The following is a 24,359-nucleotide window of genomic DNA, read 5'->3' on the forward strand; positions in this document are numbered from 1 at the left end:
GATCTTGCTGCCCAACTCAAAGTCCTCACAGACCACTACACTAAACTTTACACATCCCACAGGACTACACCGCTCGTACTGCATGAGTACCTTGACGACACTGCGCTTGCGTGGCTGGGCCCATCCCAGCAGAAGTTCCTTCATCACGAACTAGAACTAGATGAAATAACAGACGCCATAATGGCCATGAAGTCGGGCAAGGCGCCGGGATCGGACGGGTTACCGGTTGATTTTTACAAGGCCTTCAAGCATGTGCTGGCCCCCATTCTACAGCAGGTGTACTACTCTGCGCTGGAGGTGGGTGCCCTGCCTGCCACGATGCGAGAGGCACTCATAACGTCACTGTTGAAACCTGGTAAGCCACCGGAACACTGCGACTCGTACAGGCCCCTTTCGCTATTAAACACGGACGTTAAGATTTTGGCGAAGGTCCTAGCAACGCGTCTTAACCTTCTGATGGAGCGCCTCGTCCTCCCGGACCAGGCCGGGTTTGTTCCCAACCGTGCGACTTCCCACAACCTGCGCACGCTACAGGCGGTGATGCAGGATATTGAGCCTACGAGTGAGGCTGCCGCGGTTTTTCTTGACGCCACCAAGGCGTTTGATTCCTTGGAGTGGGATTACCTTCTGGCCTTGTTGGAGCGGATGGGCATGCCATTCAATTTCCTAGATTGGATACGGCTGTTGTACCGCCAACCTCGAGCAGCGGTCCTGCTCAACGGTGCCCGCTCCCCCCCCTTCGCGATCCACAGGGGTACCCGACAGGGGTGCCCTCTCTCCCCGGTTCTGTTCGCAATCGCCATAGAGCCCCTGGCGGCCAAGCTTCGGCAGCATCACAAACACCGAGCTCTCATTTATTCAGAGCGCCAACTACTCATTGCCCTATATGCAGATGACATGACTCTATATGTGCATAAGCCGCAGGAACACCTGAACCCTCTGCTGCGTGAAGTCACCAAATTCGGAGCCATCTCGGGGATACAAATCAACTGGGCAAAGTCGGCTCTGTTCCCCTTGACTGACAACACCACGCAGTTTCCTCTAGATTACCCCCTGGTGTGGGAATCGGCCGAGATAAAATACCTGGGCATTCAGGTGGCTAGAAATCGGGAGGCCCTGATTAGAGCCAACTACGGGACTGTCATAGACAAACTCACGGACAACGTTACTCGGTGGATTCGCCTCCCGCTGTCAATGGCGGGTCGGACCTCGCTGATAAAGATGGTGGTTCTTCCCAAACTGTTGTACCTCTTTACCAACATACCGTACAGCCCTGGCGCATGTTTCTTTCGTGCTCTCGACTCCCAGTTGTCGAGACTTATCTGGGTTGGGAAGCAGGCCAGACTTAGCCTGCGGACCCTCATGTTGCCTTATCACCAAGGGGGGTTTGATGTACCCAACTTTCGACGATATTATGACTGCGCACAGGGCCACTTCGCGGCCTACTGGTTCCACCCCCCTCCCTTTATGGCGCACCTGGCAGTTGAAGTTGGGTATATGAGGCCAGAGCAACCCTCCGGATATTTATACACGATAGCACGCACAGAACATAGAGACCCCACCACGGTCGACTGCACGGTCAATGCCTGGAAACGATTGACAGGATATATGGACGTGAAATTCCTATACTCACCCCGCATGGCTCAGGCGAACGATCCCAGATTGAGTGTCACCCGTGAGGAGATTGGCCGTAGGCTGCTCATAAAACTCGCGATTCACACTTGGGGGGATTTATACCACCAGGGGAGTTTTCGTACGGCGACGCACTTCTTTGGGGACAATACTCCTTCGGTTATGGATACCTTCATTTACGTTCGGCTTCGGCAAAATATCAGGGCTGTCACGCCTGACTTTCCGGATGAGCCAGATACCGTGGTGCCGCTACATGCTCTGTTGCAGAAGGGAACGCCGTCACACGTGGTCTCCATGTTATATAAACACGCGCAGGCGGCCCCGTCTCCCCCCCCTCTCAGTGCACGCGCCAGCTGGGACACAGATCTGGGGGAGCCACTGTCGGATGATCAGTGGGAAGAAAGTTGCTCTCATACCAATGCGGTGACAGGTAATGCTCGCCTTAGGCTAGTTCACTTTAAATTTCTACATCGCCTCTACTTTACCCCTGCCAAACTGCACCGATTCGGACTCCGGGACAATGATCGCTGCCTACGGTGCAGAAGGCCAGGAGCAGGCTTCATGCACCTAGCATGGGCGTGCCAGGCCGTGGCCGCCTATTGGGTAGCGGTGTTTGCTGCTCTCTCTGACATGATTGGGGTAAACATTGCGCCTTGCCCTAGGATAGCCCTGCTGGGTCACTCCAACCCCGCTGTTAAGACACACCGGAAATCTTTCGCGCTGGGACTCCTGCTGGCTAAGCGCCACGTCGCGTGCCGGTGGGGACGGGGGCGAGCGCCTAAATTCAAAACCTGGCTGGACACGATGACAACTTGGCAGGAGCAGCTGCATAGTTATTCAGACCTTTTACCACACAAGTCGTGCCCCAGGGACCTTTGGGGCCCCCTACCTGCGTATCTCCTTCGTGCACAGGTTCCAGACGCATCCACTGCTGACGCGAATAGTGACATGGTGATGTGCAGCCGGCCTTCCATGCTGGCTCCAGCGCCCCCTCCACTGACAACTGACATTGTCTGATCCCCTCCCCTTCCTCACCCCTCTTGCTTCCCATACATAAGGGCTTGCGTTCCGGGTACGAATGGCAGGGCTACACACGTCCCGTGGAGCATCCGCTGACACGGGTTAGTGGGGTGGCGGACCTTCCGCCCCCCCTGGGAATGGAACGTGGCGGAGTCCACCCCGGGATGGCATAACATACACGGCACTACAGGCAGTGGCTTCATGGCGCGTTTCTTACTTGGGTCAGTACCACATCCTCCCAGAGCATTAGATGGGTCTGTGGGGCGCAGGGCGTCGCGACGCTGCTTATCGACTGCATTCCATGATGGGAGGTAATGCCCTCACAGCACCACGCTGCACTACCTTTGTATACCTCATACTGTGTATAGAGGGCAGCTTCTGGGAGGGAACAGACCATATTGCACTTGTTTTGGGTTTGTTACTAAAGTTAAATGAAACCTCAGGTACCTCATGCTTGAATACCACTTGCGGATACGCCTACTTACTACTGCATTCTTCAACAGCTCAACTCCCAATACTACGCGGCCGGCCCGACTGGGTTGTAGGCGACATGCTGTGTACTGTAGTCGATGCTTTTCAACCTGTGCTTCTTGATTCTTGCACTACACGTTGTCGCTGCCGGCCTGTTCATTCAGGATGTAGGCGTAGAGCTGTGTGCTACTTTTTCAGGATCAATAAAGGTTTTGGAAAAAAAATAAAAAAAAAAATAATCTTTTATCTTGGAATGTACAAAAATACCCCTTTGTAAAAATGTATTTCTATTTGAGAATGACTTTTATGAGTAAGTGAGGTGTCGCAATGGGAGCAGTTTTCACCCCAGATATTGTGAACATCTATGTATCGTGTTTTGAGACAGGATTAATTGAATGTAGCGCCAACCCTTACTGAGAGAACATCACAAAATGGATAAGATACATTGATGATATTTTTCTAATATGAAGAGGAAATATAGAGAATCTATTGACTTTCTACCTACGGATTAATTATTTAAACCCTCATCTAAAGTTCACGATTGAATATTATCACCAACATATGAACTTCTACGATATCACAGTGAAGGTTGATGTCAACAAACTTTACACAACACTGTTCACGAAAACCACAGCGACAAATACACTATTGAAATATAATAGTCATCATCCGCAGGCCCTAAGAGATGGGCTGCCATTCAGACAATTTCTTCAACTCTGAAGAAACTGTTTGAAAAAAGAGGATTACTTCTTAGAAGCACACACATTGAGAGAAAAACTGAAAGCTCGAGGATGTCCCTCCAAACTCCTCAAAAAATCACTTAAACTAGCATGGTATAATGACAGAGAGGCTCTTCTCAAAATAAGAAAAAAAACAACAGAATGATGCTTGGTATGCGTTTCTACTTTCGGGACATTATCTAATAAAATCAAAAAATTAATTTGAAAACAATGGAGTCTCCTAAGAGGGTTACCAGAGTTTAAAGAAAAACTTATTTTTGCCTTCAAAAGAGAGTCTGACCTGAAAGACAGACTGGTACACACCTATGAGCCACCATCCAAACCAACAATGCAAAATATCTTACAGTTACCACCAGTCATTAGCCACTTTAAGTGCAACATGTGCGTTGCGTTTACTACAACTAAATGACAAACAGCTGCAACATGAACGGACAACTTTTTGAAGTTAAACATTTTTCCAATTGTAATACCTGTAACGGTGTGTACTGCATTGAGTGTCCCTGTGGCCTATACTATTTAGGAAAACACAGCAGATCAAGAAGTGTATAGTACAACATCAGTCAAGGATACGCTGTAAAGTTGAACATGCCCCTATGGTTGAACACTACATACCCCAGAAACACACAGAAAAAGACATGTCTTGGTGGGTTATAGATGTTGGAAACCCAACGTTAGATTGTCAAATATTGACAATGTTCTTACCATAAAAGAAAATCGCTGGATATGCAAAACTGGTAATGTAGCAAAAGGCCTTAATTCAGCGGTGGAATGGCAATGATTGGCCCTCAAACTGTAAATGCATTCGAAGTGCCATGATACCATTCATAAAAAACAGTGACAATTGATATTCTGTAATTGTTGACTATTTGACAAATCTGTCAGTATATAAGAGATGACTACAATATATGTAATATGAAATTGAAACCCAAAGGACATTGTATTTAGAGAACATAATTGTAAACTTGGGTCATCAATGAACCATGTGCTCTCCTAATCATGTACTTTATTGTTCGTTAGATATTGAAGGATATATGACCTAGCGATCGACGAATTTTATACACCATTGTTGTTCTTTACATTCTGTAACAGATGACGATTTCACAAAAGTGACGATATTAAACAAACGTTTTTGATATATGTTTTTTGATGTTTAAAACTTTAATACTTTGTACTTTGAACACATAATTGTGAGTTCTGGGTTGTTATTTGATACCTGTTTCCTTGAGTCTTGCATTGCTGCTCATCTAGTGATGATTGATATGTGAACAAACAATAAGAATAATGACAAATACTTCCTTTGTCACCGGGCTCCTACTGACTCTTGCACAGAATTAACAAACTGTTCCCTTCTTATACTCTTTCCTCTTCTTCAATATATAACTAGAATGTTGAACACAGATAAAACATTGTTGAAGGATTGTTCTGACCTTAATTTACGGATAGACCATGGACAACCACACCGCTTTCATTTATTTTTAGGATTAAGTTGATGAAAAAACAGACAGGTGTAAGATTGACAAATATAAACTATTTAAGATTCATACATATTGAACGGTTTTGGATGAATATCGGTTCACTTGTCTTATTTCTAAGACCTGAATCTTTGACATGATATATATTCACATAAATTCCATTTAACTTAGATTGGCAACATCATCAATACAAAAGGGTGCGAATCACGTAATTATTTACTACTGTGGCCCTACTCTAAGATGGCCGCCATGATTGTACGCTCACAAAGCGTCTCTCCAATCCATCAGTATATTTCTCCAGATTTTACCGTGGACAGCCAAACGCAGATGATACGCCGTGTAGACACGTAGATCAGGGATGGCATTCTAAAAGAGTAAGTAAGTTTAAATCTAATTTGATTTAGGTTAAAATAATGCTACGTTAACTTTAAACACCTAGGGTCATTCTACCCTCTTGATGTTTTGTTTCATCTCTTCAACAGATATATTTTAATATCACTCGATACAAAGATTGTTTTCACAACACACTGGCGAGAATATGCTTTGGACAAACTGAGTAAGACTTTTATTTTCTTCATGTATTTAGTGAATGCTTCTAAGATCATACAAATAGATTCACATACATTAGGACAAATTAATCGATATACCTCTGGATTCGGTGATAAGAACTAAGATTGAACCTCTCATAAGACACAGTGCTCAGATAGGGGCTGTAGGGATGGGCATATTCTCCATGCACGCTGTAATGCAGCCTGCATTGAGAAGTGGTACGTGCGCATGACTGGTTTGGTCGGCCCTCATTGCGCACTTAGGAGTGGACAAACGGCTCCTCCCCTGCCCTGCACTGTGAGCAGAGCAGCCCTGCCCACCCACACGCCCGCAAAGCAAACATAAAATGATAATAACTTAAAATTATTATAATTTTATATTGCTTTCTAATGCTCAAAAGGAGTGGGGTGGGGTGACACTCCTCTGCCATAGCAGAGGAGCCACCACTGTCGACACTTGCCCGAAAAGCACATAAGTTCCCTCTTTTCTGAAAAGGTATCTCTCCGAGGATCAACTAGAGAGAGAACCCTTTGATCATTTTACCTAACTTTTGCTATCTTAGCTATCTGCTGCCTTTGCAGCTTGAACAGTAGTCTACTCCTGGTTTTTGCTTTTTTTTTATCTCCACCTTTAATACTCTCGCCTGGAACTTGCATTTAAGTTTGAAATAGGTCCTCATATAGTCTAGCATTATCTTCAACAGGGGCATAAAAGCTGATAAATGTAAACCATACTGAGGAAACAGAGCAATTAACCCAACACCAGTGACCCTGCGTGCCGCTTGCCCAATCATGGACTACTGCATTCAGACTTCATGGTAAAAAACAGCAACACCCACTATTCCCAGCCCACTTCTCAAATATAGAGAGCTTTACTAGCTTTCCTGACGGAATACGGGGTTCCTGCAATAGCACTACAGATGGGATACACTTCTCTAACCAGGCTTCAATAGCCTGCATTTGCTTTCTATTATTTAGCCCTTTAGTATTAAATGAAACAATCTTTAGTGCATTCCTTGGAGTTTCTTCCTCCCTCCTTTTTCTATCACTGAACATGTACACTAAAAGTGTTTAAAATGCAAAAATGTGCCTTAAAGTGCATCAAAGCACCAAAGTGCTTCTTTTGCTTGCTAAAGATCAGCAGCTCATACACATACCCACACCACATTTTTGCTGTTTCCCTCCCCTTCCAAAAGTGCTTTACCATCCCTAAAATTGCAGAAAAGTGCCCAGAAGTGCTTTAGTGCCTCATACCCTTAACAGTACATTCCCAAATCTGCAAGAGACATCCCTAAATGCTCAAACAGTCTGCAGCCATTAAAGTTCATAAGCGTCGGCTGTACCATCCCTTCCTAGTTTGGACTCCCTGGTTAATGGGCCTATTCTTCCCTGATTTAACTGCTCTGGATCTAATTTTTTACTGCTCCACAACACCGCCCCCAGCACGCCCAATCCTTGCCCCATTCACCCCCTTCCTCATGCCCTGGTGGGATTCCACCCTCTCTTTCACACCTTGCATCCCTCCCCATGGATATTGGCACCATGTCACAGAACTAACTTAAGACAAAATCCTAAACTTACTACCATTTACTCATTTTGGTATTCACAGAAAGCACTTACTCATTTTGGTATTCACAGAAGGCACTTACTCATCAATGAGTAAGTGCCTTCTGTGAATACCAAAATGAGTAAGTGCCTTCTCTGAATACCAAAATGAGTAAGTGCCTTCTTTGAATACCAAAATGAGTAAGTGCCTTCTGTGAATACCAAAATGGTAGTAAGTGTAGGATTTTGTCTTAAGTTAGTTCTGTGAATCGGGTCCAGAGTGCCTAACTCCCCAGCTTTTTCCCTCCATATCTATTACACTGCGATCTAAATTTTCCAAACTAATTCATTGTTTTCAAAAACATAGCACCTTCCCTAACAGCTCAAAATATTTGAAAAGTGCCATTAAACAATGCTTTGAGGGACTCATTTGCAACTTTTTGTTGCAGGGTAGCGCCACAAGACGTCTTGTTGCTCAGCACTGCATCAAGAGGAAAGGGCAGGAATGCGCTGTATTAATGAAATACGGCGCATTCCTGTCCTTTCCGCCTGTGCAGGTACACAAATTGGTGCCTGGTGCCCATACAGGCACCCTTGCACCATTGTGCAAGGTTGTCTGTTTTGTTGGCACAATTGTTTTTGTGCAGGGAGGGACACCTTCATAACATAAAGTTATTTCTCCTCGTTATGCATCCCCGGCACAGTTTTGACGCATTCCCAGGTTTACAGATCCTTGAAAATCTGGGGATGTGTCAAAACCAATGGGTGTTGCATGGGGAAACCCACAGCAATGACCAAGGAACACCTCCTTGGCGTAGAGTAAGACTACGCAGTGCTATGCGCTGCCTTGCCTCACTCCATATAATATGAGGCCATTGAAAGCTGAGCAGGGTCGTTTTGCGTCACCTCATGGATATGATTGAGAGGGTTGCGCCACCAGAGCGTCATAAAAAGTGAAGCTCCAATGGCACACTCCTCTTGCATATGAGTCCCTGACTTTAGAGAGTTGTATTATGGAGGCCTGTGCCCCGGCTGCTTGAAGCCTTGGAATCATGCTTTTAAATTATAGTCCTGGGATACTTGGCTTGGCCTACAATCTGAGCTGGGGCTCTATGAGCCTTCATAATTGTCAAATCTTGATTATGAGTTGGAATCACATGAGTCTTAACCAGGCTGTTCAGAAAAGGTATACAACCAGCAGCATCATCTCTAATTCCCATTATTGGTAAATTAGATCTCCTAGCATGATTCTCCATTTTCACCTGTTTCTTTTTAAGCCAAGATACTTCCTTTTCCAGATTGTCATTGGCTTCTTCAAGGAAATGGACCTTATCCTCACACTCAGATACTCTTTGATCCATCTCCTTTAGCCTAGTAGAGAGGCTCCCCAATTGTACACACACCAAGTCTAACCTAACCATTCTTTCAATTCATCTGCCACCTTTGCTTGTGGTAAGGGCTCCAGCTGCTCTTCTTGCTTTGGAATTGCAGAGCCCTGAGTGCCAGGGGCATCAGCATGGACATCGTCCGTTCTGAAAGTTTTCTTATGCGAGTCCCGTATCCAGCCCTAGGCCTTGAAGAGCTTCGCCCTGGCTCCACCCCATGATGTTAACTGGGCTCTTGGTGCTACTCCTACTGGTCTGAAATAAGGGGTGCATGCCTCCTCCATCAGAGTTGTGAAAGAGTAAACCCCCCTCTGACCTGCTTTCCTAAGAGACATTACACGAGATTCCCTGAACCACCTCTGCTCCCTCAGCAGCCTGCTCTAGCTGCTCTCACTGCTTTGTCTGTGCTTGTTGTGCCTGCATTTCAACCACTGCACAAGTTAAGGAGGCAGGGTCCCACTGAGGCCCGGTTCTAGCGGGTGGGCCGGGTGGGCCAGGCCCACCCAAACATGAGCCTGGCCCACCCAAACAGGTGCCTTGGCCCTCGCAGTGAGGGCTTGAAGGCAGGCGCGCAAAGCACACGTCGTGTGTGTCAGCCCGGGCCGAGACAGCTTCCCGGGCGCGCACAAACACACAGACAGTTTTAGAGATTATCGCAGCCGCACCGAGTACTTCACAGGTCTTTCAAAGACCATTTACATGTTAACGAGTCTTTGTTTATTTTCTCACCCCTTCATCTCCACATGGCAAAGGCGACAATGTTCTGCTGCGTGGATATTTCTTTTTCTATGCAGCGCAGGAGAAAATAAGTTTGTTTATTCCTTATACCTTTCCTGACCCCTGCAGCAGCTTATCACATCAGGCTGTGACACAAAGTTTGACTAATGGAGTAGGTTGTTTTTCTTTTTAAAGTATGCACAGGCCCAGCAGGACACATACTTAGTGTGTGCTTCATTTAAACAGTTTTTATCATTATCATGGCCGATGCAGGACAACAATAAGACAATACAAAATGCCCAGATAACAATGGTGATTAATGATCCTGCTGGAGAGCAATCATTTGTCTGTTAGTAGTTTTTAAATGCAGATAAACTGTATTTTATGTGGAAGCTCAGTGGGTTACTGCCTTTGTCACAGAGATCCTTGTGTTACTTGCAGTTCAGAAGTTACAATCCTAACATAGGACAGTGACCTATGAACTGCCATCAAAGAGCTGCATACAAACATGAATGGTATAGTTAGAACTTCGCTTTCTTTTTTTGTGATATAGTTAGAACTTCCCCAGTCTTTCATTATTCTAATATTGCTAAAATGAGTATGTTTGGGCAGATATACATTATCAGTAAAGCCAACCCCCCGACCACTGGGGTATGCTTTAAATTCTGTGTTTGTGCTTTTCCAGACCTAACCCTCTTAAAACATACTGCCCACCAGTATGGATGACATGTCATTCATACACCTTGTAATCCTCATTGGCTTATGTGACATTCCCTGTAGACTGATTTACATACTTGTATGATTCATTGTCTCTGTATAATGTGTGCGTGGTGTAAAGTACTGACACACACTACACTGATATGAGTAGCGCTGTGCAACAAACGAAATGCTTATGAGAGACGGGCTACATAAAGATGAGGGGCACTGTTGGAGGGTGGCTGTGAGGGAGTGTGAGGAGGAGGTCATGAGGGGGATGGGCTACAGAGAGATGAGGGGCACTGGTGGAGGATGGCAGTGAGGGAATCCGAGGAGGTCACGAGGGGGATGGGCTACAGAGAGATGAGGGGCACTGGTGGAGGATGGCAGTGAGGGAATCCGAGGAGGTCACGAGGGGGATGGGCTACAGAGAGATGAGGGGCACTGGTAGAGGATGGCAGTGAGGGAATTCGAGGAGGTCACGAGGGGGAGGGGCTATGGGGAGATGAGGGGTACTAGTGGAGGATGGCAGTGAGGGAATCTGAGGAGGAGGTCAATAGGGGGGGCCATGGAGGGATGAGGGGCACTGTTGGAAGGTGGTAGTAAAGGGTATTTACGGATAAGAGGTTATTGGTGCCCTGTCATGGCCTTTCTGTTTTTGTTTATTTAATTAGCAGTCGGGTCATAAGGGCTACTGTGGAACATACTTTAAAGTGCGTGCTAATTATATTTACTGCTATATTCAATGTTTTAAATTTGAAGGTGATTTTACTAATGTTTTTACCAGGAAAAATGAAAGTGGGGTCCGATGGTGCCTGATATGGGGCTGGGGCCCAAAGTCAGCTGTGAGATAAGGTGCACTGGTGAGGAGTAGTGGATAATCAAGCCTGTAGGGGAGTGCGCTGCAGAGTCCGGGGTCAGGTGGAGGTAGTAATGAAGAGGGATTCTCCCTGAAGGCTCGCACAGAGGGAGCCTGAGTAGTGTCAGTTGCCTGAAACTCCCACCTCAGAAACCTCCTCTTCCCATCAAAGGAACATTACATGGAAAAAACACTTTTTGCGAGTGATAATATTTAGAAAGAGATTTGGAAAAGAGGGCATTTTACTGGGCCTTGTAAGACTAAGAAGAGATAAAGGAGGACCCTAAAGCAGGCCTGCCTAGACATATATGCGACAAATCGAGAGCACAATGGCCCACCCAAATGCACCCTTGGCCCACCCAAATAAAAATTCCTGTAGCCACTTATCTGGGACCCTGCCCCCAACTAAATTGCCACAGTGTCTTGGACCCTCACCGCCTCTGTGCCCTAGGTGGATGCATTCTTAAACTTTGTAAAAGGAATGACCTTATCTTCTTTCATGGCAATATGGGCTGCACATGCAGCTGCTGTAGCCTTGGCATGCCCCACCGTGGTTTTCTGTGCACTCCTTAGTGCGCCCAGAGATGTTTCCTTCTTCTCGTAAGAGTGCTTTAATGTCTCCAGTGGTTTAGATAATTTGTCCAGCATTATCTTGAGACCCCTTTATCATTCAAGTTGTGGATAAACTAACCGCCTAGGAGGGCTCTAGATTCAAACAAGTCAATAACAGTCACCAGATAAGGCACAGTAAAAAAAAGCCAAGAGCAGAAGTTCAAGGTGAGAGAGAGTATACTCCAGGCAACATAGAACAGTCAACAACCAGGCAACATTCCAAAAATTCTAAAGGGGGAGAAAACCAACGCTCTCTACCTGGCATCGCTGTGAGGTACGCTACAGTGCCGCAAGGTTGCTGCTCCTTTGAGCCACTCTAGAAATGCCTCGGTGCATCACTCTGTTATAGCATGCCGTCTGGTTCAAAACTCAGTTATTCTCCAGTCCAATGCTAAACGGGGGCCGCCGAGTAGTCAGAGCTACTGAGAAGCCACTAGAAAGGTGCTGCAGCTACCATCAGATGCAGAAGGCACGGCGGTTAAACCCGCAGCAAAAGCAGTACCATCGGGCAGCCACCCGTGGGCACCATCGCCCGCTGCCCGATTGGAAAGCACAGGGCGTAGCTGGAGCCGGAAAGTCAGGAATTAGGGGACACACTTAGGCTGCAGCATCATCCAGTAAAATGTGTGTATACACTATTTTAGTTATTTTTTTTATATCCAACTTTGTTTTTATTTAGAAGAAGAGGTGAGCTCAAAGTACACAGCTGTGTGCCTACAACCATCCTGGCCGGCAGCGAACAAAATCAAATTCCATTTTACAAAGGCCTTACAGCCTAACATATCGCACATTTTCCCCCCTTCCAATTCACTGCCTTCAGCGTGTCATACTCCGGAGGCCCACCACCCCACATCCCATCCAAAGCCTCGTGTATGCCCGATGCGGGGGCGGATAAGGCAGGTGTACCTGGTGGTGCCCGGTAATCTCCGACACGAATCTCGCAGCTGAGGGCAACCCTGTCGCTAAGCCGGGGCTGCAGCGCGCTGCGCGTGTACACAATGTATGAGGTAGCTCGTGTGTGGCGGTGTAGCGCCCCGATGTAAGCGCGCAGGGTCGGAAGGGGTTGGATAGAGGCGCGTCGCGCCGCCGCGTTGGGTTATCAAGGCCCTATTAACGCACTTAACCTCTACACGTCCTGAAGGCAGGACAAACTTAAGTAGACAGAAAGCGGGGGGGGGGAAGTGGCGGGGGGAGGGGGGAGGGCGGCGGGGGAGGGGGAGGCAAAACGGCAGTCCTCGCAGCGGTGTGGAGGGGGAGGCCCAGGTCTAAGGGACGCAGCACGTGGGGAAGCATGCCCATACCATGGGAGGGTCCGGCCCCGGCAAGCCCACCCGCATCTAGGAACCCCCCAACGTCGAGGGTGTCAAAGCCCCCGGCCGTGTGAGAACCTCAGAGCGCGTCTGAGATATCTCGTCATCGAACAGTTTCAAGGCCCGCAGTCTCGGCGGTTTCATTCGCGCGTGTTCTATCCTGCCCAAATGGGCCACCAAGGGAGACCAGAGGGTCTTAAACCTGGTGTCTCTAAACTGAAGGCGGGCTGTAAGCAGTTCCATCGCCAGTACCTGCCAAAGACGAGTGAACCACACGTTGACGGACGGTGGCTCCGCCTTCTTCCAGTACACCGCCACCGTTTGCTTTGCAGCGCCTAACATATGAAGGCTCAGATGCCAATCGCGGCCTGTCATTGCCCTTCGCGACGTCGGCCGAAGGCCCAAAATAATCGTGAGGGGGTCCTCTGGCAGGGGGTAACCAAGCACCTTCTTGATGTGGCTGAGGACTTCCTTCCAATAGGTAGTCAAACTCGGGCACGTCCACCAAATGTGGATAAAGTCTCCTGGTGCTTGAGCACAGGGCCAGCACAGCGGGGACACCTTGGGGAACATCTTCTGCAATCGGACAGGGGTGTAGTACCACTGGGTCATCACCTTGTAGGCTGATTCCTGTTGGGGAATGCTGCGGAAGGTTTTGGGGATATCGCTCCAGAGCCTCGTCCATTGGGCGGGATGAATCTCGGAGCCCGAAAGATTCTGCCAGCGCTCTTGGTACGGATGTAGGCCTGGCCGCTGAGAACGTTGAAGCACTTTATAGACTCGAGAGACTAGGCCCTTGTATGAGCCAAACGTACGCGCCAAGTGTTCAAACTGGGTGAGAGGTCTCGTGGCCGCCTGCATCAGCGAAGAGCCCTGCACCCAATGCCGAAGCTGAGCGTATTGGAACTTGTCCCCGTCTGCCAGCCCGAAGTCCCTTTGACATTGCTGGAAGGATTTGAAGGTCCCTCCCTCGAAGAGGTCTCGGATCGTCCGGCAGCCACTCTCCGTCCAGTTCTCGAAGTATGGCGCGCATCAGGCCGGCGGGAACTGGGGATTGCGAGCTAGAGGGGTGTGCGGTGAGGGGAAGGTGGTGAGGCCCCTGCGGACCGCCACTTTATCCCAAATCTCTAAGACCGTCCTAGTGGGGATCGCCATATACGCACTACGGTGACGCGCCGCCCGGGGCAGCCAAGCGTGATCCCAAATCGGGCGACAGGTAACTGCCCTGTCCATGTGGAACCAGATTTTCTCGCTTTCCCACGCCCCCCACTCCAGGACATAACGGAGGTGTGACTCCCAGTAGTACTCAAGTAGATTGGGACAAGCGAGGCCGCCTCTATCCCGAGGAAGCTTTAATATTTTGTTAGAGAATCGCGGTTTCTTACCTCCCCAAATAAAGGAGATCAAATCCCTTTGTAGCCCCTGGATGTAGTGTTCCGGGATGGGGGTCGGCAGGGTCTGAAACAAGTAGAGAATCTTTGGCAGCGCGGACATCTTAATCGCGTTGAGGCGACCAAGCCAGGAAAGCGGCAGTGCCTTCCAGGCGCGCAAGTCGTCTAGGACAGAGCGTCTGCACTCCTGCCAATTGGCCTGCGTCCAGGTGGCTAGGTCCGGCGTCAGGTTGAGACCAAGGTATCTCACGGAGTCGCTCGCCCATTGATATGGGGTGCTCGTCCGCAACGTCACTGCCTCCGTCTCCGGGATCGTGAGATTGAGCACCCAAGACTTGGCGTGGTTAATTTTAAGCCCGGAGGCCCGCTCATAGGTATGTAGCAACGAGTGCGCAGCTGGGAGTGAGGCTGAGGGCGAAGACAGCGTGAGGAGGAGGTCGTCAGCGAAGAGCGCAACTTTATGGTCACGTCCCCGAAGGGAGATACCCTTGATGTCCGGCGACTGGCGAATGAGAATAGCTAAGGGTTCTACCACCAGGGCGAAAAGCAGAGGCGATAGGGGGCAACCCTGCCGCGTGCCCCTGCAGATGGGGAAAGGCTGTGTGAGTTGGCCATTCACGCGCACCCGGGCTGCCGGGGCAGCGTATGGGGCCATGATGCGTGCCTCCATTTTGGGTCCAATCCCCACTTTCCGCAGAACCGCTCGAAGGAACTCCCAGTCCACCCGGTCGAACGCTTTTTCAGCGTCTAGGGACAGCAAGCAAGCCGGGATATTCCAATGCCTGGCCTTTCCCACAATGTGGGCAATGCGGCGAACATTATCTGCCCCCTGGCGTTGGTGGATGAACCCCACCTGATCCGGGTCCACGAGATGTGGGAGATGAGCACTAAGCCGTTTGGCAAGGATTTTAGTATAAAGTTTAAGATCCGAGTTCAACAGGGCTATGGGCCGGTATGAGGAGCAGAGGGTGTGGTCTTTCCCTGGCTTTGGGATGAGGGCAATCTCGGCCATCGCCATGTCCGGGGACGGCCCCCCCGAATCCGCGAAGGAGTTAAAGAGACGGTGTAGGTAGGGTTGCAGCTGCGGCAGAAAGGCACGGAAGAATGCCACCGGTAGCCCGTCTGGTCCAGGCGTCTTGCCAAGCGGAAGATCTCCCAGGGCACCCGCTATTTCTTCCAGCGTGATGGGCTCCTCTAGGAGCTCAGATTGGTGTTTACTCAGCGGTTCCCATTCACAACTACCCAGTGTCTCTGTGATCAGCGCAGGATCTGGCGGCTCTCTCTCATACAGGGAGGAATAATATCCATGGAACGCCCGAAGTTTAGCTGCCTCGGTGGTCACCCATGTACCTCCCCCTCCCTGTAACTTCGCAATGTGGGCCTTTGCCATCCTAGCGCGCAGCCGCCTTGCCAGCACCTTTCCCACCTTATCCCCACCGATGTAAAAGCGCTGCCGGAGCGCAAGAAGTGCCCGTTCCGCCTTGTTCGTCCGGTGTGCCCGTAACTGACCTCTAAGGACCGCCAGGCGCCGCTTATGGACCGCCAATGGGCGGGTCTGGTCCATCTTCTCCAGCGTCTGGAGTTCGCGGGTGAGTCTGGTTTCATACAGTTGGGCCTCCCGTGTCCGCGCGGCAGAGATAGCCGTGAGGGTACCCCGTATCGTGGCCTTAAAAGCGTCCCATAGGAGGGGGAGGGGGGTCTCCGGCAACTCGTTGTGCTCGAAGTAGTCCAAAATGGCCGTCTTTATTTCCTCCCTGTCTCTCGGGTCCCGTAGGGCGTGATCTGGGAACCGCCAGCGGCGCGGACCGGGGGCGCGAGAGGAGCGCTCGTGGAGTAGCAGCTCCACATGGGCATGGTCGGAGACCGAGATGCTCGAGTGCGAAACCGATATAGTGTCAGAGAGCAAAGAGTGGGAGACAAAGAGCATGTCGATGCGGGAGTAGGAGCGGTGGACGTGCGAGTAAAAAGTGAAGTCTTTCAGCCCCGGGGAGTGGTAACGCCACACGTCCACCAAGGTCAGAGCAGTAAGGGATTTTTTCACAGTAGCCGACAGGGCCCCCACGCCTCGGAAACCTCCCCCACAGCGGTCCAACTCCGGGTCCCAAACCAGGTTAAAGTCCCCCCCCACTATGAGGTCCGAATCCACCGGGTCGAGATACTCCCGGATGACCCCGCGCAAAAAGGTATCTTGCCCCTGATTAGGGGCGTAAAGATTGCAAAGCGTGAGCCTACGGTGCCCCCTCGTGAGCTCCACCCTCAGTACCCGGCCCGCAGTGTCTCTACGCACCTGTGTGTCCCCGTGACAGAATCCCGCCCGGCAGAAAATAGCAACCCCCGCTGTCTTGGTGGCCGCGGAAGCCCAAAATCTGTGAGGGAAGCGCGGATGGGCCATACGACCCACATCAACCCGCAGAAGGTGCGTCTCCTGCAGGAATACCACGTCTGCCCCCTGTTGGAGCAGGTACCTCCAGATCTGATGGCGTTTGCTAGGCGAGTTAAGCCCCTGCACATTCAAAGAGACGACCTTCCAGGAGGGTACAGTAGTCACAGACATGGGTCAGCACGTGCAGATATCCCCCCCGGCCACCCCCAGCCCCCCCACAGAGCCCCCCCGCCAAAGGGTAAGGAAAAAATGAGGAAGAAAGTCAAAGAACAAAGATAAACGAAAGAGTTAGAGGCACAAAACGGCCAACATGGCCAACAAGGACTATTCCAGTCTAGGGAGTGGCCAGGCACTTCGGCACAGGTTATCCCAGAGAAGTCACTCTCCCAGGAATAGTGGTGGGGGTCCGTCGGCGCTACCGCCATTCTCCAAGTTCGAAGGAGCCCCGGGCCGCCGCCCGGCATCAGGAGTTGCAGCAGCGACAACAGCGAGAGGGCCGCCGTCTCCTCCCGCACCAACAGCCGGGAACCACAAAGCGGGCCATCTCAGTTACCCAAGGGAGAAGGAGCCCAAATTGCATGCCCGGAAGGCTACTAGGGAGCAGGCTCCTGTGACCCCGCCGGCGAGGTGCCGGCCTCCAGCGACCGAATGTGGCGTATGATGTCTTGCTTGTCCTTCGAGGAGCGACTAGCGGCAGGGGAAGGTGAGCGCCCCGCCCGGCGCACCCTGGACCAGCTAGGCTTAAGCGAGGCTCGAGGCCCCGCGGCACCGCGCACCGGGCTGGCCGGAGGGGAGTCCGGGATCTGGAGTAGCTGCGCGGCTTCCCTGTAGGACCGCAGCACCCGTCGTCTGGACTCCCAGTTGAAGATAAGAGCGAAGGGGTGTCCCCATTGATATCGAATGTTGAGGTCTCGCAACTTGTCCGTAACCGGTCGGAAGGCCCGCCTGCGCCGGAGGGTCGTGGGAGCCAGGTCTTGGAACAGCTGTATCGGGGCCCCGTTGAATTTGATGTCCGTCCTGTCTCTTGTCGCCTTGATGATGGCCTCTTTTTCGACAAAGAAGTGGACCCTCGTCAGGATATCGGGAATCAAACCTGGCCTTCCGGGTGGGCCCGACACTCTATGGGCCCTGTCCAAAGCCGGCGGGGAAGCGTCGTCGTCCCCCCGGAGTTCATGCAGGAGGTCCGCCACGAAGGTCATGATATCCGTCCCCTCCGCACCAATCGGGACGCCCCTAATGCGGATGTTATTGCGGCGCCCCCTATTTTCCAAGTCCTCCTGCCTGATCTGCAGCTCCACATTCTGTTCCTCCAGGGCCGCTATCCTCTGCCACAGGCGCTCCTGATCCTCCGAGCGGGCGTCCAGGGTTTTCTCCATGTCGTCGACCCTGTCCCCCAGCTCCCCCACATCTCTCCGGAGCTCCTTGACGCAAGCCTGGACCTCCGTGCGCAGCGAGCCGATTTCGGACTTGAGGTCCTGCATGAAGACCGCCATGAAGGACTGTGTCACTGGCTCTGCCGATCCACCGGCTCCAACCACCTGCGAGCCCGTCGGCGCCCCTCCAGGCTTACTCCAAAGGTCCTTTACTGTGGCATCTTTCGCGGGCGCCGATGGGTCCTTTCCTGACTTGGTGCGCGTCATCTTGCCGTTATACGCCGCCTCTACAGGGAGACCCCAGCCGCAGGACGGCTCGTCCACTCAGCGCCCCTGGGGGGCCAGCCCGCGCCGAAGGGTGTACAGGCCAGGTCGAGTCACGTCCAGCGTAGGGCTGCTCCACTCCCCAGGTCGCAAGCCCTGTCGCAGCGCCGCCGCGGACGCGCCTCAGGCGCAGTAGGTAACCAAGGCCTCGCGGCCCACGCCGATGCGCGTCGTCTTCAGGGCACGGAGGCCACCAGGTCGCCGGGCCCACCAGAGTCCAACTCAGGGCCCTCCCCACTCACACAGGGAGCAAGCAGCACAGCGTCCGGCGCTCCAGGAAAGCGCGCCGTCCTCGCAGCGCAGCAACCACCTGGGGGGGGCCGGTAGCCAAGCAGTCCCACCGTCCCGGGTCCCGCTGCCACCGCACCTCTCAGCCCTGCTCCTCCGTCGAGTCCAGCAGGAGGGGCGAGCTAATATCCAGGGTTCAGTCCAGCCTCCAGGCCCACAGCCGCCGCCCGCGATGACCAGCCAGCCCAGCCGCCTCCAGTCCAAAGCTCAGATCCAGGGCCGCAGCAACCTCCTCCGCTCTAGGCCTTCAAGCGCCCCCACCGCAGCCGTCGCCACCACACGAACAGCGCTCTCAGGAGCCCCCCAGCGTCCGGGACCACCGCTGTCAGGACACCCTCCGCGGCTACAGGCTGTACCCAACCAGGGTGAACCGCCCCGCGGGCCGATGCCTCCCGCCGACCTCCTCACCTCGGGCGCAGTCCAGCGCAGCAGGGTCCGGTGCTCGCAGGCAGCGTCCGCAGCTTCAGCGGTGCAGGGTCCCAAAATGGCGGCCTCGCCCGCCGGGGCAGACAGCCCAGCTCCGCTGTCCTCAACCGGCACCAGGGGGTTCTCGGCCCCCGCCCTCCGCCGCCTCCGATCACCTCAGGCCGGCCAGGCGGCCTCTCAGACGGCCCCTCAGCAGGCTCCAGCTATCGGGTGGGCCGCGGGACCCAGCAGCGTTCATCGGCGCAGGTCGCGCAAGATGGCGGCCGTCTCGTCTGTGCCCGGGAGCCCTCAGTGTCCGGCCTCCGATGTCGCCAGTCGTGCTCCCCGAGGCCGGCACACCAGGCAGCGGCAGCCCCCACCAGCTCCGATGGCCTCTCGCACCAGGGGAAGCCTTGTACCGGCAGTCAAAGGTGCTTTAGAAGCTTATTTAAGCCGGCGGCAGCCCGGAGCCCCGACAGCTCGCGTCCTACACCATGCTCGGCTTGGCCACGCCCCCCTAGTTATTTTTTTAAAGAATTAAGTTACATTTATTTTCTAATTAAAAAACATTATACAAATATTTTATAAGAACTTTATTTACCTGATTATATATATTTTTTTTAAACATTTCATTAAATTCATATATATTTAAAAAAAAGTCGAAATACATAATTTCTTATCCGGTTCTATTTTAAGTCCCTCCCTCCATCATATTCTATCGGAGGACGTTGCAGACTCAGTTTACTGGAATTACTCCAGGTCTGCGCTGGAGTTCGCTTTTTACTGCTTTGGGTGCATTTTGGCTACAGCAACTTTAGAAATGCAGCTTATCACTAGGAATGGGCTTACTTTTTAGTGGGTGGGTACTTGTCCCTCCCTGAGAGCCTCTTTAGCACTCCCTAAATCCCTCCTTACTCTTCCATAAACAGCTCCTATTTTGTAGCAAGTATTCCCACTTTTCTAGCCACCACCCATCCCTCTAACATTTACTACTGAAAATATAGGTGTACGCATGCACAGACCTCTGCAGTCGGGGTAGAGAGCTCTCCATACAAAAGATAAGAGAGGTGTAGACCGCCGCACTTAGATTACTGAATAGCATGTTGTGATGCAAGAGTACTACCATTTTATAGTACCACTAGATGTACTATAAAATGCAGTTTATGAACAGGCCTGCCTGTTTGTATGAGGAGGCCCCCATGTTTGTCTGCTGCACAAGATCTAAGTTACTTTTTTCTTGGTTGTTGTCGTCTCGGACATATGAATCCACATTGTATACATCTCCTGTCTCTCTCCCAGACAACCAGACAGCAGACTGTTAGCTTCCTGAAAGCATGTTATCTTTTCAAGATGACTATTTTAACTCCTCCAACCACAAGGTTCAAGAGGACCAAATTCTCACCATTTAATCTTGTTGTATTTGTCTCCTCACAAGCACTGTACATGTAGCTGGATGGGTTCACTCAGCCTTTCATCCATCTGAGGTCGATAAAATGAGTACCATTGAGTTGGGTACAAATAAACATCTGTTATTCAGGGCCAAGATGCCTATGGGTGAACGTGCGTTTAAAAATACACATTATGTTATGTTCCAGTCACTTTCGGCGAGTAATTATTAACTAATGGGTGCTGCTGTGAGCTTCCCTAGAATTTTTGGTTACCAGGTAAAACTATGTGAGATTCCATATTTCTATCCTTCGGTTTCACTGCTCGTTTCAGGGCCTTGCCACTATGTTTGCTTCTTAGGTGCAAAATACATATTAGAGTGCTCCTACGGGCCACAGGCAGATTTATGTATGTCTATATAAAAATAAACAATGCATTTCACTACTTAAAAACAACAATAAAATAGATGTTAAAAGATTGGAGTCGATTAAAATAACATCCATTAAATGGCAGTGAGACCCCTAGAATCCTGACAGTAGGAGCCAAAACACCCAGCACGTTATGACAGTGGGGCGTGCCAGGCTTGAGGAAAGAATATTCTGCATTTAGGGCCACATAGAAACGACCCTGTAGCACCTTTACTGAACATGTAATGCAATGATATGGAATGAGAGAAGGGAAAAAAAGATAACTAAGGGCCAAATAGACACAATTTAGGAATTGCGATTACCTAGTTGCGATTCTTACTGAACCACAATTTGGAAATTGCGCTTCATAATGTAAGAAAACATACAACGTTTCAATATCGATTCTTAATGGTTCACAAATCGGCCTATCTCATGAATATTAATGAGGCAGGTCACAATTAGCGACCCATTAGGACTAATAGCCATCACAGGGATGGTGGCCTGATAGGGTCAGGAGACCACCATGTCTGTGACTGCTTTTTAATAAAGCAAACTTTTTTTTTTTTCAAATGCATCCTGTTTTCCTTAAGAGAAAACGGAATTCATTTAAAAAGAGAAAATTAAACTATGAAGTTTCCTTTTCTAAGGGTAGGCAGTGGTCCCTTGGGGACCCCTTCCCATTTGCGAATGGTTACCACTACCTTTTAGTGGGTTGTAAAAAAACATGAAGGTTTTGCACCTGTAATTTAGTCGCAAAACACTAATACCTGGGACTGCAATTCGGTATTTCGAAGGGACGCTCATAACATGCCCCTTCCAAATACAGAATCACTAAATCTAATTGCGATTCGGTAACAAGTTATCGAATTGTAATGTGGCATTTGTACATACGTAAAAGCATTCAGAAATTACTAGAATGTGCTGTTTCCGACCACAAAAATGGTTTGTAGATATGCTCTTAAATGCTTTACATTATGTAATGCCCTAGTTTTGCATTTGCCTAAATGCGCAAATATGGTGCACAAATATTCCTCTTGCCTCTCTGTGATTGACTGCTTTACTATTGTTAATTAAATAATCATCTTGGCACGGGAAGCAATTGCCATATAAGCAAAGTGTCAGGCAGTCTGCATTTCCAATATGTGTATAATTGGACTTTTACTGTCTGTCGTTACACTTTTGAGCAAGTTTGCACTCAGATTTTGTGAGTAGCCAAAAGTAGTAAACCTACTCAAAAGTGCATAGGTAAATTACATGTGTAAATTACTCAAAAGTTTAAGCTACTTTTAAGAATAGTGCATGCAATTGCCAATAGCCCCCAGACCTTTCAGATTTGGGGAGACATGTAACACTTTTGGAGTAAATTTACACTTGAATTTTGTGCATAGCTAAAAAAGTAGTAGACTTACTCAAGAGTCTAAATCATCTTTTTGAATCAGGCTCAATGACTCTTGATTGAGTTCCTGAATGTCAGTGGGTGAGCTTTAAAGCATTCTCTCCCATTTTCACACTACACACTTACACATCCTGTAATCCATTTTAGCACCTTGTATGTGTTTCCTTCCCTCATGGTGCCAATCTTTTTGGCTATTCATGAAAATATATTCACCAAGCTTCACTAACATACAATACAGGTGCAGCATGAACAGGAGCAGGGCAAATGTTTCTAATACAGTTACACGCATACTTATGCACACTCAAACAAGCACACACAGTATAAAGTGCAGCAGCAGTGCAAGAATCACTGTGTGTGGGAATGCAGCATCCCCTAGTGCTAGCCACATACTACCACCTCTTTGTGTTCTATGTATTACTCAGGCTCTCACGCTTGCAGGCATGTTTTCAACATAAAAAAGCCAAAATGGTTGGCTTTGCTAATGAAAGTGACTTAATAAAAGACAATTTAGTGATAATTACTCTGTGAGTTCTCTGCCTCCTCTAAGGAGGATCTTAGATGTGCAACCACTAGCTATCCCATGCCAGTAGGTAAAGAGATGATGCAACAACCAGAATGGCAAAGCACATCCAAACAAGAACCACTCTGGTCTCACCCCAGAAAGTGCAGTGGGGCATCATGGGGTGGAGATGAAACATCGCCAAGCAACAACACATGGATAGTTACAATTGGATTCTGCATTGGGCAAGTACTGCACCAAGGAGTAGAAGCAAAGGCAGGTAGCCACTTGTGATTCACCAATCAAGTAATTTCTATTTCACGTTTCTATAAATGCACTTCAACAACTTTTTAAATCTTTATAGGTGAGCACTACAGTGGAAGCAAAAAATAAGTTGAAAACATACCTGGTGTATGTGCAAGGAAAGTGATCAGTCCAATGGCAGAGAACATTTTTGCCAGCTTTTTGTTGGGTGCCTGACTTCTTTGCGTTATTTTAGCGCTTTTGAAGATGGTGATTAAGACATGCAGGTAGAAATACATTGTGAGAGGCAAACCCAAGAGGATTTTAAAAAGCAATCGTATTTTCATGGTTTCATCGTTAATGATGGTGAAGCACGTCTTGTAAACCATGTCATAGTGAACCTCCTTCCAGTTGGAGAGGTGCTCCGCCAGCTCCTCAATCAGCAGGACCATGCACGGGAAGAAGAGCTGGAAAACTGTGAAGAGTCGGTGATCAACAATTCTATGCCCAAGCACTATGGCGACGTAGATGGAAAAGGTGATGCAGAACACATAGTAAAACGAGATTGTGCTGGATATTTGCTTCACGTAGACCATCAGCTCGCAGACGGGGGCACTGAAGCGCCAGCGCTGGTGGATCCTCCAGTCGATCATCAATGGCCAGGAGATCAGGTTGATTACGTTAAAGATGGTGCTCCCCACGATGTAAGAGACCACATTATTCTTAATACCCTTCTTCTTGCTGATCAGGCATCTCACCACAGAGGCCAGAATGAGGATGTTAATGGTCAGCCCGGGGACGATCATGACACTCCGCACGGAAGCACAAAACAGGAAGTAAATCTTCACGTCGCAATAGTCTGTGACATTGAAATCCATGGTTCCTGATCTTGAATTTGAGTCTTGGTTGAGCTATCAGGAGCACTATCCCAAAGTCAGGCTATGAAGCTTCCTCTTGCCTCCTGGTCCTGTGTTGGCCACAATCCGTGTGGGTGATGTAAGTAAGCTGAGCATCCTGTCATTTGCTTCTTGCCTTCAAAACATCGACTTTCAGACGCTGCTTTGTTAATCAAAGCCCTGCACGCCGTTGATCTAGATGAATTTCAGTTTTCTTGCACATAAAGATTTTATTGAGTCATTTATATACTGATCTGTCAAAAGAACAGACCTGGTAGCCCCAGGTGGCTAATTAGACTGAAGTAGATATATAATCCTTGCATCACTCCTTCATCCGCCTCATTACATGGACATTTGAGCG

At 49.6% G+C, this 24,359-nt stretch overlaps 1 protein-coding gene across 1 annotated transcript in view; it reads right to left on the bottom strand.

The window, feature by feature from the left end:
• The window catches only part of LOC146829425 (uncharacterized), a 143,032-nt gene extending 119,052 nt beyond the window's left edge, over window positions 1-23,980 (bottom strand). The window contains exon 1 of the mRNA XM_085606487.1: window positions 23,266-23,980. Coding sequence (XP_085462613.1) covers window positions 23,266-23,980 — 715 coding nt within the window. The remainder of the gene's footprint in view (window positions 1-23,265) is intronic.
• Window positions 23,981-24,359: the final 379 nt, after the last annotated feature.

The sequence above is a fragment of the Triturus cristatus genome, chromosome 5_2 (assembly GCF_964204655.1).
Source record: "Triturus cristatus chromosome 5_2, aTriCri1.1, whole genome shotgun sequence".
NCBI classification, from domain to species: Eukaryota; Metazoa; Chordata; class Amphibia; order Caudata; family Salamandridae; genus Triturus; species Triturus cristatus.